General features: G+C 38.9%; 1 protein-coding gene across 4 annotated transcripts in view; it reads left to right on the plus strand.

The window, feature by feature from the left end:
• The window catches only part of BRD9 (bromodomain containing 9), a 30,744-nt gene extending 20,022 nt beyond the window's left edge, over positions 1 to 10,722 (plus strand). For 3 of the 4 annotated variants that reach the window (XM_015275919.4, XM_015275920.4, XM_015275921.4), the window contains exons 16-17: positions 101 to 268; positions 1,992 to 10,722. In XM_015275919.4, the coding sequence (XP_015131405.1) occupies positions 101 to 268; positions 1,992 to 2,092 (269 nt within the window). In that variant the 3' untranslated portion in view covers positions 2,093 to 10,722. Of the gene's footprint in view, positions 1 to 100; positions 269 to 1,991 lie in introns of those variants that run through there. The other variant, XM_040696318.2, reaches the window with a different exon arrangement.
• The last annotated feature ends 8,622 nt before the right edge of the window (positions 10,723 to 19,344 follow it).

Below are 19,344 nucleotides of genomic sequence, written 5' to 3' on the forward strand. Positions count from 1 at the left end.
GCTTTCATTTATTTTAGAGTTTATTTAAAGTGACTTAGTAATTCATGAGTCAGTCTGCATGTGCTGATTATGGATTTTCTTGTTAACTTGTGACTTTTAGGGAAAGTGAAGAAGGAGCTTGATCATGATGATAACCATTTACATCTGGATGAAACAGCTAAGCTTCTGCAGGACCTTCATGAGGCTCAAGCTGACAGAGTGGGATCTCGACCATCATCCAATTTGAGTTCCCTCTCCAATACTTCTGAAAGAGATCAGCATCATCTTGGTAAAGTTAACTGTGTCACAGAAGTTGCAGTATTTCTGATCTAATTTTAAACTTTTAATTTAAACTTCTAATTTACATAAATCTTGTGCAAGAAACTACTCTCATAAAATAGTGTTTAAACTGAAGGATAACTTTTTAATTTTGAAGCATTAAGAAGACACTAGTTACAGTTACTTATTTTAGATTTAAATTAAGCACAATTGAAGTAATTGTCAAGGGTGGTGAGTTAACTGGTTGCCAGGTACCTGCTAAGCTCTTCTCTCACTCCTCATCATAAGCAAAACAGGGAGAAAATACAGTGGAAGAACAATTCATGGGTCAAGATAAGGACAGAAAGATGATTCAGTAATTACCATAGTGGGCAAAACAGACCTGAACTTAGGAAGGTTAATTTAATTTAATTTATTGCCAATTTTAATAAAAGAGTAGAATAGTGAGAAATAACCCTTCCTCATCTTCTTTCCAGGCTCTGTTTCACTCAGTTCTTCTTCCTCCCTAATGAGTGGTGTAGAGGGATGAGGAATGGGGATTGTGGCCAGTCCATAATGCTTCTTTTCTGCCATTCCTTTCTTCTTACTGTCTTTCCCTACCATAGTGTGGAGTCCCTCTCATGAAATACAATCTTTCACAAAGATTGTACGCTCCAGTGTGGGTTGTTTCCATGGGGTGCAGTCCTCTATGGGCCAAAGTTCATGCCAGAAAACCTGTTCCAGGCTGGACTCCTTTCCATGGGGCCACAGCTCCTACCAAGGGGCTGCTCCTGTGTGGGCTTTTCACAGCCTGCAAGCTTCCTTCAGTGCACGTCCTCCTGCTGCAGTGTTGCATCCTTCATGGCTTGCAGGAGAGGACATCCTGATTCACCATGATCTTCTCCTTAAGTTGCAGGGAAAATCTCTGCTCCAGTGCCTTGAACATCACCTCTCCCTCCTTCCTCACTGACACTGATTGATGTCTGCATGATTTTCATTTGCATTTTTATCACTCCTTACTCCTGCAGCTTGTGCAAGGCTTTTTTTTTTTTTTTTTTTTTTTACCATTTCATAAATTGCACCACAAGGGTACTTGTGGCATTGCTCATTGGCTCAGCTTTGGCACTGACAAGCAGCTGGTCTGTTGTGGAGTTAGGTGGAACTAGCTGTGTCCAACACAGGGGGCAGCTCCTGATCCCTTCTCAAAGATTGCAGCGCCTCCTGCTAAGAAAATCTTGCTATATAAACCCAATACATGAAGTAAATTGATACTGACTGGCTCTTGCATTTTATGCTCTTGGGAAATACTAAGGAATATGTTACATATTTTGATACTACATAATAAAAATAAAAATATAATTTCAATGTACTTACATGTAGCAAGTGACAGGTAGGATTCCACAATAACCTTCTATTTTCATTTGTATAATTTAGTGATGGGATATTGGGGTAACAAAACAATTTGGTATCACTTTTAGTATTATCCAAACAACATCTCATGGATCTTAAGTTACATCTTGGGAAATTCTTCAACTCAAACTAATAACAATAATTGCTTTTTCAAAAAAGATGCAAATTCCTAAAAATCTTGTGCTTTCTTTTTCAGACTCCCCCTATTTAAATTTCATTTAAATGTCTCTGTATGCACACACACACACACACACACACACACACACACACACACACACACACACATTCACACACTTTTTCTGTACTTCTGAAGGTTTTGATATTTCTTTTCCTATTTTCTTCAGGAAGCCCTTCTCATCTGAGTGTTGGAGAGCAGCAAGACATAGTTCATGATCCCTATGAATTTCTTCAGTCCCCAGAAACCTCAAATGCTACTACTAACTAATTTGATGTTCTATATATATTTTGTATTTTAATTGTATTGTTATTATATAAAGTTTTTGTACATGGCAGAAACCTCAGTTTGTCCTGCTTTGTATGAGGATTCCAGTATAATGTTGCAATATATACCGGTCAGAAAAAAAAAACAACCCCAAAAGTGGAAGGGTACTGTAGTGCATCATGTTAGCAGTGTGCCTAGGTCTGCTTTTGCTTTGTATGTTGGAGTGTGTCTTGTCTACTGGTGTATGAATCTTGACTGAAAAACCGTAAGTGCCGTGTTAGAGAATGTCTGTTCGGTAAAAACTGAAGTGATCATTGTTCCACCATCATGGCAGCAATCTTGAAATACTTCCTATAGAATTACGTACCAGTTTCTCTTTCGGTCTTAACTTGGACATCCTCAAGGAGGAATATCTTACTTCATCAGTGGCAGAAGTGAATGAACTGTGGTCGTTATTTTACTTTTAATCTTCTACCCTCTAATCTGTAGGAATGGTTTGTGTTTCCCTCTCTTTGTAAATCTTTCATTTCATCACCCTAGAGAATAATTAGTATGAGAATAACAGTACTTGTAGTTGCTTTAAAATGCTTACCACACTAATTCTACACTGGATCTAAAAAAGGTGGATATTTTAATGATCCCTTGTGTCTTGAAAAAGGAAGAGATTACAATACTGATACTTTTAAATTCAGTATTTATATTTACTTGGATGAAAAGAATACTGCATGCAGCTTGCTTTTTGTTAATTCTAAGGTAAAATCTTTGGAATTCAGTATTCATGGGGGGTGTACCACTGGTATGTGCAAGCTGGACATGTTATAAATTTACAGCATTTTGTAAATCTGTAAAAATAAAGAGTGAGGATCAGGAACCAGAGCTCTCATCCACATTGCCTATACAGTCTTGCCTATATAGCCTTTACTATCTATCTGTCTTTGCCAATTATTTTATGAGCATTCTTGCTTATAAAAGTTCTGACATCTCTTGTTCTCTCAGAACGAAATTCTGCAGCAAACCCCTCTCATACTGTGTCAGTACATCTTTTATGGTCTCTTCCTTTAGTAGTGACCAGGTAACTCTAAGATTTTTATAAGATATTCACCTGATTTATCTATCTTGCCTAAGTAAGCCTTCTTTAAGATGATGATCTTGTTTTCACAGTTCATCCTAAGGCCAAAGTTCTGGAAACAGAACTGAGTGGCTAAGAGGGCTGTTTTTCTGTTAAAAGTTAAAATGTCTATAAGCTCTTCACATTGGACTAGAAAAGTCAGAATCACTAAGACTAGAATGTGCAGAAGCACTAGTAGAGGTCAGAGCAAAGACCAAGAATATACTCATCAAAGGAGTTAATGAGGGAGGCTGATTGATTTTCGTGAATATAGTAAACATATTTCAAAACACAAATGTGTAATTCTGTGGAGGAGGAATTTTAATAGTTTTTCTTCTGACTAGAGATTTAATAGAAAACAACTTACATTAAATTTGTGGATAATCAGATGACATGCAAAAGTTAGGCTCTAAGTGGTAGTGGATGTTCAGGTTAGTGAGGTAAATGTTTTGCTATTTACATTTAAGATTTCCTTCACCCACAACACCCTTCCTGAAAAAATCCTAGGCATTTACTGTAATACTTGAAGAATTGGATTTCAGGATTGTTTAATGAAAAAATGTTACAGCAAGAAATGAGAATATAAATTTGGCTAATAGCATCTTTTGAAACCAAGAGGATCACAGTTTACAAATGGATTGTTTCTATCACATTTTCGTATTTTAATACCACTTCAAAATTAATGCTTGATTAGCCATAACCTCTGAGAAGAATACTTAAAAAACAAACAAACCAAACAGTTGAGCTCCCTCTTCAGGTACAGATCATAAAGGGAGTGGCTTCCTTCAGCCTCTCAGTTACTGAATATTTTTAATCAGGGGTTACGGTGTTGCTAGTATTTCCATATATATGTAAGAGAAAATTTATTCTCTTATTAAATGCTGTATTGGGAAAAAAAATCTTAAGTTGCATCACAGAATGACTGAGGTTGCAAACTAGCTCTGGAGGCTGTCTGGTCTCACCCCCTTCAACCTTAAAGCCACTTTCCTAGGACCACATCCAGACACCTTTTGGAGATCTCTACAACTGTTCAAGGCTATCTGTGCCAATGCTCAATCACCCTCATAATAAACTGTTTCTTGATGTTTGGGTGAAACATCCTGTGTTTAAGTTTATGTCCATTGTCTCTTCTCCTGGCACTGGGCACCTCTGAGAAGAGCCTGGTTCTGTCTTCTTTGCACCCTCCCTTCAGGTATTTGTGGGAATTATTGAGATGCCTCTCTCAGCTTCCTTGTCTCCAAGCTGAATAGTTCCAGTTATCTTTGCCTTAGCTCATACAAGATGTTCATCAGTCATCTTTCTGCCCTTTTTTTGTACCCTCCAGTATGATTGTATCTTGTGTTAGGGAGCCCACAATTGGGCAACAGTACTCCGGATGTGGTTTCATCAGGGCTGAGTAGAGGGGAAGGATCACCTCCCTTGAGCTACTGGCAGTACTTTAACTAGTGCAGTCAAGGATATCCTTGCAGCGTTCTTTTCAGCAAGGGTGCTTTGTAGACTCATGTTCAATTTAGCATCCACCATGATATCCAGTTCCTTTCCTTCCAACTTATTTTCCAGCTGATTGGCCCCCAGCATATGTCAGTGCCTGGTGGTGTTCCTCCTCACGTGTAAGGACTTTGCACTTCTTGTTTAAGCGTGTGAGGTCCTTGTCAGCCCATTTTTCCAGCCTATCAAGGTTCCCCTGGATAGTAGTACAAGTCCCTGTTGTGCTAGTCTTTCCTACCAATTTTGTGTTATTTGTGAACTTTCTGGGGGTGGACTCTGCTCCATCATCCAGATCATTAATGAATATGTTTACTGGACTCAGTATCAACGCCCCTGGGATATACACCTTGTTACTGACCTTCAACTAGATGATAAATATCTTCACAAAGGATCTCATTTTTATAAAATCTACACAGTTTGCAAGAGATAATAATTTAATTTCTGTTTTCTTTAATCTATAAAAAATAAAAAATGACTCTAAATTGAGTACAAAGGCCAAATAAATAACACGTAGACAACAGCTATATCTGAACTGTGGAAGTGGGATTCAGTATTTCCTGTATAAGTCAAAAAGTGTTCCATGATTCTGCAATGTGAGTTGTACAGTCTGAGTGGACAACTTATTCAATAGCAATCTGATGTGATACATAACCAGCAGCGAAGAATTGTATGTAATAACAACATCACTAGCAACAGCACTATTTATTTTTTTTTAAAAGCAATGGTGCTACATGAATTAACACCCCTCAGAGATAAAAACTTTTCCACTATGTAAATCCTGGATATTTTTTGCATCCAGGTGTTTGATAACTTTAAAGTGATGTGCTTTGGCCATCACTTTAAATACTGTTTCAGAATTTTATATGTTAAATGTTGTTAAGGGAGCATAAAATCATGAGGGTTGCATAGATCTCTTTTTGCTTTGCTGTCAAGAACTGCTGACTTGATCTTGCCTCAGAATTCGTATCCACACTGTTACAAATGGTTTTGCTGCTGTGGTTTAAGCTCTTCTTCACACCTTTTTCACCCACTTTCTTCAATGTCTTTGAATACAATATCCTTAACATAATCACCTTTTTTAACCAGTTTCTCTTTAGCCTTCAAAACACAGCCATGGTGTAAAGGAAAAAGTCAGAGTTCCAGGATCCAACTTTCCTTTCCCAGAAGCTGAAAGGGAAAAGTTTCCTCTTTGTCAGAGAGAAATTTTTTGAAGCACTTTCACAGCCGCAGGATAAAACCTTGTAACCTAGATTCAGAACTGACATTGACATACCCCTGTGAGCAGGTTGTCAGGATAACTACTCTCCCAGCCATATATTGTCCTGTCAGTGGGCACTACTGAGAAGAATGTTTCCTTTTTTACTTCATTAGGTATTTATACACATTTGCTGAGACCGCTCCCCAGCCCTGAGACTTCTCCTCCCCAATCCAGTTGCAGTTGTCTCAGCCTCTCCTCCCTTCATCATCTTTGTCATTTTGTGCTGAAATCACCCCACTATGTCTTTATCTCTCCTGGAGGAAGGAGCATAGAACAGTACTTCAAGTGCAGCCTCACCGAAGTTGAGAAGAGAGGAAAGATCACCTTTCTTGATCTGCTGACAATGTGCCCCAGAAAAATAACGGCCACTTTTGATGCAAAGGTGCATCTTGTGGTTAGCTTGATGTCAACCAGGATGCCAAGAGCCTTCCCTGCAGAGTTTTTTTCCATCCAGTGGGCACCTGTCATTTACTGGTACACGGGGTGGGGCAACCCCCAGGTGCATGACTGCACTTCTTTTTGTTAAATTTCATGAGGTTCTTCTCTATCCATTTCTCCACCTTGTCTAGATCCCTCTGCATGGTAGGACACGTATCTGGTCTGTCAGTCACTCCTCCTAGTTTTGTAAGATTTGCATAACTGGTAAGGGTACGCTCTGCCCCATTGCCCAGATTTTTAATGTCAAAGAACACTGGATCCAGTATTGAACCCTGGAGTACCACAAGTAACTGGATTACAACAGGACTTCAAGCCATTTATCACAAATCTCTGCATAGGACCAGACCTTCAGCTAGTTCTCAGTGAACTTTGCTGTCCACTTATTTCATCCTTACTTTGTCTCTTCATCTGAGAGAATGCTATGGGAGACAAGGTAAACAATATCCACTGCTCTCCACTCATCAACCCAGCTGGTCAACTCATAGTGAAAAGCTATCACGTTGGTTAAACATGATTTCCTCTTTGTCACTCCATTCTGACTACTCTCAATCCCCTTCAAGTAGTTTGGAAATAGTTTCCAGGAGGATTTTCACCATCATCTTCCTAGGGATTGAGGTGAAGCTGACCAACCAGTAGTTCCCTATACCTTCCCCCTTTCCCTTCTTGAAGATTGAAGTGACATTTGCTCTCTTTCAGTCTTTAGGAACCCTACCCAAACACCAGGCTCATTATCAAGAGTGGCCTCAGAAATGCATAGGTCCATCAGCAGTTGCATATGTAATCAGATCAAGTGAACTTGTGTATGACCAATTTAAGTGCTACCTAACCTGGTCTTCCTTTACAAGAGTGTGATTTCTCTGCTCCAGAATCTCTCAGGTCTCAGGACATCAAAAAAGTGAAAGTTCAGGATTCTTTTTAAAAAATCAATCCTGTTAATTATTTTTGATTGGTTGTAGAAATAACCTGCCTGTGGAATAATTGCAGTCACCAAACTACATAGCAGGGATTTAAACAATGGGAAATACTGGGATATTTGTATTACTTGCTCACCTTTTAAATTAGAGGTAGGAGTGGAGAGTATTAACTACAATGAATTTCAGTATTGAAATATTTGCTAAGTTTTCCTTAGGAAAGAGTAGGCACATTGAGGAACAAAAATGAATTTATGATTCTATGATTCTGTGAAACCAACTTCACTTGTATGGTGCAAGTGTTTACCACATAGACACTTACTACAAGATAAATAAACTGGTGTTGGTGTTTTGCATAGCTTTTCAAGCCCACAAAAAGGACTAGTGATGATACTTGAATTATAGTAAATAATCTCTTGTTCCTTGACTAAACCAATTTTTCACTGGGTTTATACATTAAAACTTCTATCAAAAGAGATTCCTCCAATTATGAGTACTAGAGGCTTAAGTCACTGTACAGTCTGACTTCTAGGGAATTCTTAAATTCTGAAATGTTTTCTTATGTCCTAGAATAAACTATATTTCATAAGACAGTGGTAACATGCAGTAGGTGAGGAGAAAGAAAAGAGTCCTGGGAATGACCCAAGAGATCCTGAAATCGTAGCAGTCATCAATTTTATGTCATTAGATGCATAGTTAGACCATCCTGAAGCTATTATTCAAAATTGCAGAATGGAGAGCGCATATTACAGAACGACAGAATCATTAAGGTTGGAAAAGACCACTAAGATCATCTTGTCCAACTGTCATCCCAGCCCACTAAATAGTGTCCCTAAGTGCCCTATCTACCTTTTTGTTGAAAACCTCCAGGGACGGTGACTCTACCACTTCCCTGTGCAGCCTGTTCCAATACCTCACCAATCTTTATAAGAAGAAATTTCTCCTAGTATCCAACCTGAACCTCCCCTGGCATTATCACTAGTTACCTGGGAAAAGAGGCCTACCCCCAGTTCACTACAACCTCCTTCCAGGAAGTTGAAAAGAGCGATACCATCTCACCTGAGCCTCCTGTTCTCCAGACTAAACAGACTAAACTCTCTTCCCCCAGCTTCTCCTCATAAGGCTTGTGTCCCGCACCCTTCACCAGCTTCATTGTCCTTCTTTGCATACACTGCAGGGCCTCAGTGTCTTTCTTACAGTGAGGGGCCCAGAACAACATAGCTCTCAAGGTGTGGACTCACTAGTACCAAGTACGGGGAGACGATCACTTCCCTGGTGTTGTTGACTACACTATTTCTGATACAAGCCAGGATGCCATTGTCCTTCTTGTTCACCTGGGCACATTGCTGGCTCATGTTCATCCGGCTGTCAGCTAACACCCCCAGATCCTTTGCACAGCTTTCCAGCCACTCTGCTCCAAGCTCGTAGTGAAGCATGGATGCATGAGGTTGTTGAGACTAAAGAGTAGGACTCAGCTCTTGGTCTTGTTAAGCTCATGCAGTTGGCCTCAGCCTGCTGATCCAGCCTATCCAGATCCCTCTGTAGGGCCTTCCTACCCTCAGGCAGATTGTTTCCTCCCAGCTTGATGTCATCTGCAAACCTCCTGAGAGTGCACTCATCCAAATCATTGATAAAGACAATAAACAGAGCTGGTCCCAATTCTGACCCTTGGGTAACACCACTAGTGGCCAGTTGCTGGCTGGATTCAGCTCTATTTACCACTACTCCCTGGGCCTGGCTATCCAGCTAGTTTTTTACCCAGTGAAGAGTAGACCTGTCCAAGGCGTCAGCTGACTGCTTCTCCAGGAAAATACTGTGGGAAACAGTCAAAGGCTTTACTAAAATCTAGGTAGACTACATCCACACACCCACAGACCTTCCCTCATCCACTAGGTGGGATCATAACTCAGCAGTGAATGCTGTACTTGACTATCATTCCTGTGTTTCAATCCTTTTATTTTCTTTTTCTTTTCTGCTATTCTAATACCTTTGTTGGATCAGAAGTTTAAGTGCTAACTGGTGAAGAGGAAGTTGTAAAAATATGATTATTTTTTTTTTTTTGATGACTGGTTTCTTCTAGTTGCTTTTGTATTTAGTATGTTTTGCCTGAGATTTTGGTGACATGCCATGGATGAGCTGAGGCTGTAGGAAGAGTATCTGCCTGATGAAGTGCAAAAGGGATGTTTTCGGTGGCTAATGAATGACATAAATCACTACCTCTGTTGCATGTATGTTTTCCCACCATTTGTCACAATGCTAAAGAAAAGAGAGTTCTACTTTTCTGTTTTGGGAGTTGTTAGAAGTATGTGTATATGTGTTTGGCAATGTGGCAATGTGTTCAGGCTGTCTGCTACTCATGCACACATAATGGCCAGCGTGTGTTCCTGGACGTAACAAGTATGATCTGTTGCACTGTAACAGTGTTGACTGTTGGGAAGTCTTTGCATGGACGCACACAATGGTCAATAATGTTTAAGAGAATAATAACTGAAAAATATCTTTAAAGCTAATGCTTTTTTTGACCCCTAATACAGCAGGCTTAATTTCTCATACTCTATGTATAAATGTAAATTGATTCCTGTAATATATGTTAATTAAAAATTACAGTTGGTGAGGAAATTTTTAGTGAAACTATTGTTACTGTTGCATTGCTCACCTTTGTCCTTGAATAAAAATCCACTGTTTTAAGTACTCATCTAAAGTAATGTGCTGGCTTGTTTGTTTTGCTTAAACTGTTTTTGTAAACTATTGAAAACTGAAATAACATACAGTATCTTATTATATTCATCTTGGGTTGCTGACTGTACTCGTTCAAACACTGAAATTCTGTAAATTAGCCTTTAAGCTTCTGTGGTTTATCTGTACAAATGGCTGTGTAGTCTTTGTATTACTACCGCTCCAGGAAGCACTTTGTGCCTAAGAAGGTTTGCCTATTTGTTCAGCGTATCTCACCCTTGGGCAGTGTCAGTTCTACACGGCAATCTCTAACTGTAGATCCTAAGGCTGTTAGACAACCCTTTTAATAAGCCTACTAACTTCTTTCTTGAGAGGAGGGAGGAATGGGACACAGCACTCTTAAGACAGAGTCCTCCCCAGAAGCAAATTTTTTTCTTGTATGCTATTTGTCTTCCCAAAATGGCAAACGTTGACTTGAATTCTGTTTTCTGGGTGTACGGAAAGTACTGAATGCCTCAAGAAATCTTTTACATGGCTTTGAGAAATCTTTCCCCTACACTTTCTAGAAAGATTGGACTTTGTGTTTGCATCCTCTCCTTTTTCTTTTTTATTTTTTTAATAAATTATACATATTTTTTCTTAAAAAGAAAAGATTCTCAATGTATTAAGATAGAGTGACTAGTTTCTGTTCAGCTTTTTTTGTAATAGTGCTTTTTTACTGATTGCCAAGATCGAAAATAAACCCTCTCTTCTATTTCTGTGCCAGTAGTATGCTGCATTTCTTAATTAGTTCTATTCTAGTTCAAGAAAAGCTTTAGGAAGCAATTCTGCCAGTCCTGTCACTACTTATTTGAGTGTGGGAAGGAAACCTAAGCCATGTCTCATTTGCTCTTGTCTAAGAAGTATGAGATCACATTAAATACACTGAAAAGTTTTAAGGAAAAAAAAAAAAAGTAAACTTGTACTTCTGTAAAACATTCAGAATTTGAAAACTTATAATCAATTTATTTACTTAATTAATTAAAAAAATACTCTTCACTGTGCACAACTTCCGTACATGCTCTGTAGCCCAGCTAGCAGTGCTGGAAAGAAATGAGTTCTGAGCAGCTGCTGTCCATCACTTGATTCCACTCAAGAGGTGGTCTTGCTGCTGCTAACTAAGAGTCTGAAGGAAGCCAGGTCAGAGTGAATTTCCTCCTACATATGGTTGACACAGATAAACAGAATTAGAAAGGGAAAGTGTGCATCTCAGTAGCTGCACGTACTGGTTCATTCATACATCAAGGCATCTTGGTATCTGCATAAAAATGATTAATAGGATATCCTATGCTGCCATACTGTGCTTGCACTGCATTCAGCGCTACACTGCAGAAGCAATATATAACAATCCAAGTATGCTGTCACCATTACTAGGGATTTATTACTGGGGATAGGCAACAATGAAATATTCTTTATACTTAGTGGTTTGGCTGACAAAGAATTTGAATGATAAAACTGGATGTTATTTTCACAGAGAAAAACTGAGAAGTAGTCAATTGAAAAACAAGATGGCCAGATCTCTATTTGCTTATGGGACAAACAGTTGCAAGATTCAAAAACTGTCAATCTGTATTGGATTTATGAACTTACACTAACTTTATTTCTAGAAAGGGTATCTTTCAGTAAAGTAATCTGATTTCTTGTCTCTGGTAATTAAGCACAAGACATAGCAATGCCTGAAGTTCCTCATTACGTCCCAGATAACGATCTTTCCCTTTCAAAAGGGAGAGGGAGAAAAATTTAACTGCAGTAACAATAAACAAAGCATTGATAGGCAGTATTTTGCCCACTTTTTTATGTACAAAACATTGATTGTTGCTAGGAAATGATAGGGTGTCAATGAAATGTTCTTATGACAGCACAACAATTCTTGTTGAAACAGTGGTTGAACAGTCAGCACAGCTGCATAAGTCTCTTTACAGTGTGTGTGAGAAAATAATTTATTAACTGTGTCCCTTCTCTCTCTCTTGGAAAACCAAATAAACAAAATAAACACTGCAGGATATTGGTGAATACTATATCTCCACAGCTGAGTATTTTAGCAGTCTTACCAAAGATCTACAGTCCTGTTTTTTCAATCATGTGCATCTTCCATATTATTTCTTGAGGACTTAGGCTTTAATTGTACTATGTTCCACAACAATTTGATTTGTTTCCATGTTAAGATGAGTCATGGTAACAATATCATGCAATCAATGCTTTTATGTGAGTCTGGGTGAAAGAAGCTGGAAAATATTGTATATGAAAAATATTGTATATAAATCTCTACTTTTTGCAATTGAAAATGTCATAAAAATCTACAAATTGAGATGGATATGAATGCTGGTAGGTATCAGTAGTACAAGTACTGTTGCATTTACAGTGCAGGAGAGATCTAGGAAAGGAAGCCAGAGATTTGCAATTCCAGTACTGTGTTGCACTTTTTTGGGAATTTTTGAATGAGAGGTCAGATCAGGTTGTTCATTCTGAGGTTTCTGTCTCTCCCTTCCTCTGCAATCTAGAACGACTTGAAGAGACGTACTTAATGCTGTGAAGACTGATTTCTTTTTTTATGCTATTTTCCAAGGGAAAGTTGCTTTACAAGAAGTAAGTGCAGACAGAAATGGCATTTGGCACCTACTTTGCAAAGACTTTCAATAGTTTAGCTCACAGAAGGATTTGATTTTATAAAATATAAACAGAAAGAGAAGGATTCTTCATTTTTTACTGATCTTGGAAGCTGAAATATCCTAGAACTGTTGCCTCTCTGAGTTTTGTCTCTTCCTGAATGAGTTTTTTCACCACTACCATAGGAAATTATCATGTTTGGGTAGTCAGCAGGACTTCCTGGACTTCTGCAGAAAACGACCTTCTCATTGTATTTTTGTTGTGTCAGTGAGAAAGTATTGGTAATTGCTGTTATGGTAACAAAACAGAAACCTGTTGTGGCAACTACATTCAACACTGCACATGCAGTATGTCTTTGCTCTGTAAAAACTTTTTTTTTTTTTTTTTTTTTTTTTTTTGTCCAGGAGAGGAGATATCCTCTTGTTTAAGCTTATCACAGACAGATAACTTTTTCTTTTTTTCCTAAGCAATAGCTGAGATGTGGTGCAAGTTTTGTTTTGTTTTGTTTTGTTTTGTTTTGTTTTGTTTTGTTTTGTTTTGTTTGGGGGGGAAGCGTGATGGGGAGAAAGGGTGGGGACAAGCGAGGAGTGTTCTTTTTGGCAGCTTTTTGTCAGAGTGTTCTTTTTGGCAGGTTAATTTTTACAGGTGGGAGGGGAATGACAGACCAGCCAGTGCTGGTAACTAATCTGTTCCTAGTAGCTATTTGCACTAGTTCTCCACTCCTCTGCAACTAACTGGTAATCTCTGAAATCCTGGGGCTCCAGCAATAGTGAAATAGTCCTCATGGCCTTCAGCACAGGAAGAACAAAGCAGCAAGTACAAGAACTAAACAAAAAGTGGTGGTCACACTGCAGCCTGCAGATAAAGTTTCTCATAACACTGTAGTGAAATTGTAAATAAAATGGTAGGAAGTAAGGTTAGATATGCTGACAGGGAGGAAACAACTCTGTGAAGATTGAGAAAAAAATATGAATTAAAGGTTGGACAGCTTTCCTGTGTGAGCTTTTTCTTGGGCTTCTGCAATAATAATTTAATGTTTCTTTCTTTCTTTCTTTGCCTTCTCTGCAGCAGCTAGAAACAGCTCTTAAGAATTGTAAAGATACAGTTCCCTCTACTTGTCACTGGTAAGGCCACATCTACTATGTCCAGTTTGGGCTCTCAAGTACAGGAGAAAAACGAATTTACTGATGTGATTCCAGTCCACAAGGAAGATGAAGGAAATGGAGCATCTTTCAGGTAAGGAGAGGGTGAGACAGCTGGAACCGTTCAAGCTGGAGAAATCTTGAAGTGGAGGTGGTCTTAGTAATGTGCATAAAAAACTAATGAAGGGAATTAAAAAGGAGTCAGATTCTTCTCACTTCTCACTGACAGGTCGGGAGGCAATGGGCACAAACTAAGACACAGAACAAAATAAATGTTTTACTGTGGTGGTGGTCAGGTGCTGAAACAGATTAGCCAGAGGCTAATGGTGGACGCTCCGTCCATGGAGATATTCAGAATCATACATAGGAATGCCCTATAAAGGATTTACAAGTCTCTTTTTCACCAAAGAAAACTGCCTCTAATAAACAATCACAAAAATCTTCTTTTAATCTGATTGTTTATTTTTGATCAAAGGAGTAACTATACTATTGAAAGATGATTAATAAAGGAAAAAGCTGTAAAAATTGTAAGAAAAAATCAGAATAGTGTGTATCTCTGGTCAACCAAAGGTGTGAAAACCATCCTAATTATTGTCTCCATAGCTTTGATGTAGAAAAGACTGAAAAAGAACAGACTCAGTGATGGTTAGCTCATTTTATTTTAGGAACATTTACTGTAGGCACATTTAACAAGGATTTTTCATCTATTTTTTAGTTCAGATTATTTTTATTTTGTCCAAATACCTGTTCTTGTAAAAAGTTGTCTCTCTCTTTTTTTTTTTTTTTTTTCACAAGACATGACTAACAGTAGTGGCTGAGGGAAACTGTTGAGGCAGTGCTGCTAGAGTTAATAGAAGAAGAAAGGGATAATGCACAGGAAGAGCAGGCTAGGAGAATAAGGCTGCTCAGCTGTAAAGGAAAACCAGTAACTAATTAGAAAGCACAGAAGATAGGTACTAGAATGAAAGGAGGGATCATTATCAGACTCCATTATTCTCTGGACAAATTCTTTTAGATATGAGAAGAGTTTGATGTTTAATATCAAATTTACTTGTTTGATATAGCTGACATTACATGGAATTTTGGTTTAGAAAAGTGTTACAGCAATATGCTGAAATTCCAACACAGTCAGAATAGTAACCATTATACACAGCTGATTCACAGTAGAAACATGATTCCCACTACCTGTATCTATTGTCATCCAAAATCTGATCAAAGGATCAAATCCAAAATGAAGAAAACTCCCTAATATTTTCTCTAAAACTCTCTAATAAAACTCTCTAACTCCAATGTGATGTGTTAGAAAGCAGCATTCCTTTTTTTCCTCATGATACGTACCAGGAAACTTGACAAACAAGCGTGCCCTCTCAGAGTTCAGATTCTACATTTAAACAGTTAAGTCATACACATACCATTAGATTAATCACTGAGACTTTTGGATGACCATCAGCTGTTTTTCCCTAATTTGGTAAATTTTCATTAGTTGTTAGGCCAAAATGAGCAACTTCCAAAACAATATATTTGAAATTCAGAGAAAATGTCCTTGCACCTGTTGGATGCAAAAGACAGAACTAGTCTGTTATGACTCTTGTGAAGCAGAATTAAGAGAAAACAAGGCTGTTCACACACCAAGCAAAGTTGAAATTGAAATTTTAGATTTAGCAGTCATTGATTCCTTTTGCTAATATATTGGTCCTTAAAATAATATACTGATACTAATCCCTATTGCTAAACAAACCAGCCTGTATCAGTACTTCCTTCTCATGACACGCGTCATCCCTAGTAGCTGGAAAGGAATGTATAAGCTGAAGCCAGTTCAAGCCCACCGCTCTTTTCATTTTGTTGGTTGCTTGGTTTTTATGTTTATTTTAGTCTGAGCCAGATATCCCTGCTTGTCTACTTAGTTCAGGAAGACATTGGTCTTCATTAATTATCTCAAGGAAGGCTATTTATTAAACCTAGTTTCTTACTTATGCAGCTGAGTACCTAAAACAAAGGTTACATTCCAGTCCCCATTGTGTTCAATCCAGCTTACTTTACAAGAATTGGTGGTCACTCTTTACATTATTCCCTGGGAAAATTAACTTTTTGCTGTTTTCCTGTGAGCTGTCTTCCGTTGTGGGGCTGGCCTTGTCAGTTACACTTGTTTCAGATCAGAGGTCATTTTGTAATGACTTCGAAGATCAGCAACATTTTCTTATTTTAGTGCCTGAATGCTTCAGCTTCTTGTCAAATGGTGAAATAACAAGTAAGTGTATTTGGAGGAAACATATTCAAATATTCACTCACCAAATCTACTTCCAGTTTTACAGTGGAAGAAATTAACGGGGCAATGTTTTTGACACATTTAAACTAGTCAGTCATGTTAAACAGGGAAGAAGCAGTCATACTATTCATCAGCAGATTACTCAGACAAAATTGCATTGTACTCCCTTGAGTAATATCTTTTCCCAGCAATGGCTGATGAAAACTACTTACCTTATTTTAATTTCTCCTCTTTGGATGAGCCTGCTGTTCTTCCTGCAGTATGTTCTTTTTTAAAAACAAAACAAAACAAAAAACTCTAGGAGGCTTTGAAAGCTACATCAACAACTGCAACTAATGAAAGCATTCCACAAGGTACTCAATCTTAATGATGTATAAAAAAAATGAGAATTATGAAGTGAGTCATTCAGAAGCTGTTCTAGGATTCTGCAAACCTGAGTGCTGACAGGAGTTGGCAGCAAGACTGTGGTTATACTTTAGCTAATTGTTACTAGCAAAAAGATTCCTGGACTCCTGAAATCTGAATTCGCCTGCACTTAAGTGAACAGTTGAGGTCAGGATCATAGAAACATATTATGGTTAGGGAAGGGTGGAGAAGAAGCTGGTTGTTAGCGCACTCCTTTTTTAGTTCTCTCCCAAAAAGCAGCAAGAAAACTAAGTCAACTTTTACAGATCTTACTTCCATCTTTGCCTCATACTAGGCCATCTCCGCTTGCTGTTGCACAAGTAATTTAGACCTACCCCTTTATGCTTATAAGAACAGCATTCAGCTTTGCCTGTGCCATTAAGAAATCTCAGGATAGTTCTGAAGCAATTAAATGAGGAAATAGTAGAACTGACACCATAGTTCATCACTTTTTTAAATGTTAACATTTTTTATGATAAACTGAGAATTATTTTTATTTATTTTTATGACAGATGTGAAATGAACAGATATGCTTTCAGTTTTGAATAATATGGGGGAAAATCCCAAGAAAACTTCAGCTTCAAAGGCAATCATAGAATAGCAGAATGGCTTAGGTTGAAAGGGACCTTAAAGATCATCTGGTTCCCACTGCAATGGGCAGAGTTGCCAACCACTAAATCAAAGATTAGATCAAGTTGCCCAGGGTCCCATTGAACCTGGCCCTGAATGCCTGCCCAGTGGGTCATCCATAGCTTCTCTGGTCAACCTCTTTGTAGTACTTCACCACCCTGAGTAAAGAATTTCTTCCTAACATCTAACTTAAATCTCCCCTCTTTTAATTTAAAGCCATTCCTTCTTGTCCTATCCTCATCTGCCCATGTAAAAATTTGGTCTCCCTTCTGTTTATAAGCTCCCCTCAAGTACTGGGAGGCCACAATTAGGTCTACCTTGGGATTGCCCTGACCCTGGCTTTGTTGAACCTCATTAGATTCATGTGGGCCCACATTTCAAGCCAGGCCAGGTCCTTCTGCGTGGCATTCCTTCCTTCTGTTTTATGAATTGCAACACTCAGCTTGGTGTCATCAGCAAACTTGCTGAGGGTGAACTCAATCCCACTGATAAAGATGTTGAAGAGCACTGGCCCCAGGATGGACCCCACAGGGACACAACTTGTCACCAGCCTCCACCTGATCTGTTGACCAACACACTCTGGCTGAAACTGTCCGACCAATTATTTATCCACTGAATAGTTCAGCCTTCAAATCCATATCTCCGATTTAGAGATAAGGATGTGGTGTGGGACCATTTCAAAGGCCTTGCAGAAGGTAGACCATATTAGTTGCCTTTTCTTGGTCCACTGATGCTGTCACTCCATCACAGAAGGCCACCACATTGGTCAGGCGTGATTTTCCCTTGATTAAGTTGTGCTGGCTCATCCTTCATGTGCCTTAAAATGTTTTCTAGGAGGTTCTGCTCCATGATCTTCCAGGCACAGACACGAAGCTCACTAGGCTGAGGTTTCCTGCATCTTCCTCTCTCCTTTCTTGAAAATGGGAGTGATGTTTTCTTTCTTCCAGTCACTGTGGACTCAGCCTGACAGCCATGAGTTTTCATAAATGATGGAGAGCATCTTGGCAACCACATCAGCCATTTCCTTTAAGACCTTGGGATGCATGTCATCTGGCTCCATAGGCTTGTACACATTCAGCCTCATGAGGTTGTTGGGTTTCCAACTTTCTCTGCTTTCAGTGAGGGGGATTTTGTTCCACTCAACTTAAAGGTTCGGGAATATGAGAGGTGTGGGAAGCCTGATGGCCAATGAAGACTGAGGCCAAGAACTTGTTGAGTTCCTCAGACTTTTCCATGCCTATTGTAGCCAGTTCTCCCTCCTCATTTAAAAGAGGGGGCATAATACAATATTGAGATTAATGTTATTAAGTCACTGTGTAAATAAGCAGGCTGAAATTCCATATTTTGATGTGTTCTTTTTGTTACAAAACGAATATGATAATAGATGGAAATGCAAGTTGATGGAAACAAGTTTGGGGGCTTGTTTATATGAGAATAAGAAGGAAAAACATAAAAGGATATTTATCTGCTTATAGTATCTCAATGCATCTCAAACCTGTTGCTTAGTGGGAGCTGGGGAAGTAAGGTAGACAGGCAGGGGGGCTCCTGTGATGCTGAATAGGGACGCTCTTCCAACCCTCCTCATCAGTCAGGTCTGTCTGACTGTGACAGGACAGGGGGTCAACCACTTTTCTGGGGCTATCTCCCTGGCAAACTTCCTTCTGGCACACCAGCAAGTGATGCACAAGGCAATTGCTGACCACCTGCCAACTGATGCCCAGACAGTTCTCAAGCAGCAGCTGCCACCCCAGCCAACACCCCAGGTTTATAATTCTTTCACATGATATTATATGATACAGCAAATCTTTTTGGCCAGTTTAGGTCAGCTGCCCTGGTTCTGTCCTCTTCCAGCAACTTGTGCCCCCCCAGACCCATTGCCGGCAGGACAGTACGAGAAGATGAAAGCATGAAATGTCCTTGGCTCTGTACAGCACTGCACAGCAACAACTAAAACACTGATGTGTTATCAACGTTTTTTTTTTTTCCTAAAGCCAATAGAAAGCATCACATGAGGCGCTATGAGGAAAATCAAACCTGTCCCAGCTGAAACCAGGACAGAAGCCAACAATTTTTTTCAATAGCTGCCCAAGCAAGATCAGAAAATAAAGAAAAAGGGTTGTGGGTTTTTTTTATTACTTGTTTTTTGTTGTTTTGCTTTTAATTAACTAATTAACTGTTTATTTTGCTCTGTATTGTGACCTACTAAGATCATTATGTGTTTCTCCATCCCTAGCCTGCTTTGCTGTTTCTTTCTACTCATTTTCTCTTGTTTACACAAATACTGTCC

This window comes from Gallus gallus, chromosome 2 (genome assembly GCF_016699485.2).
Source record: "Gallus gallus isolate bGalGal1 chromosome 2, bGalGal1.mat.broiler.GRCg7b, whole genome shotgun sequence".
Classification (NCBI taxonomy): Eukaryota; Metazoa; Chordata; class Aves; order Galliformes; family Phasianidae; genus Gallus; species Gallus gallus.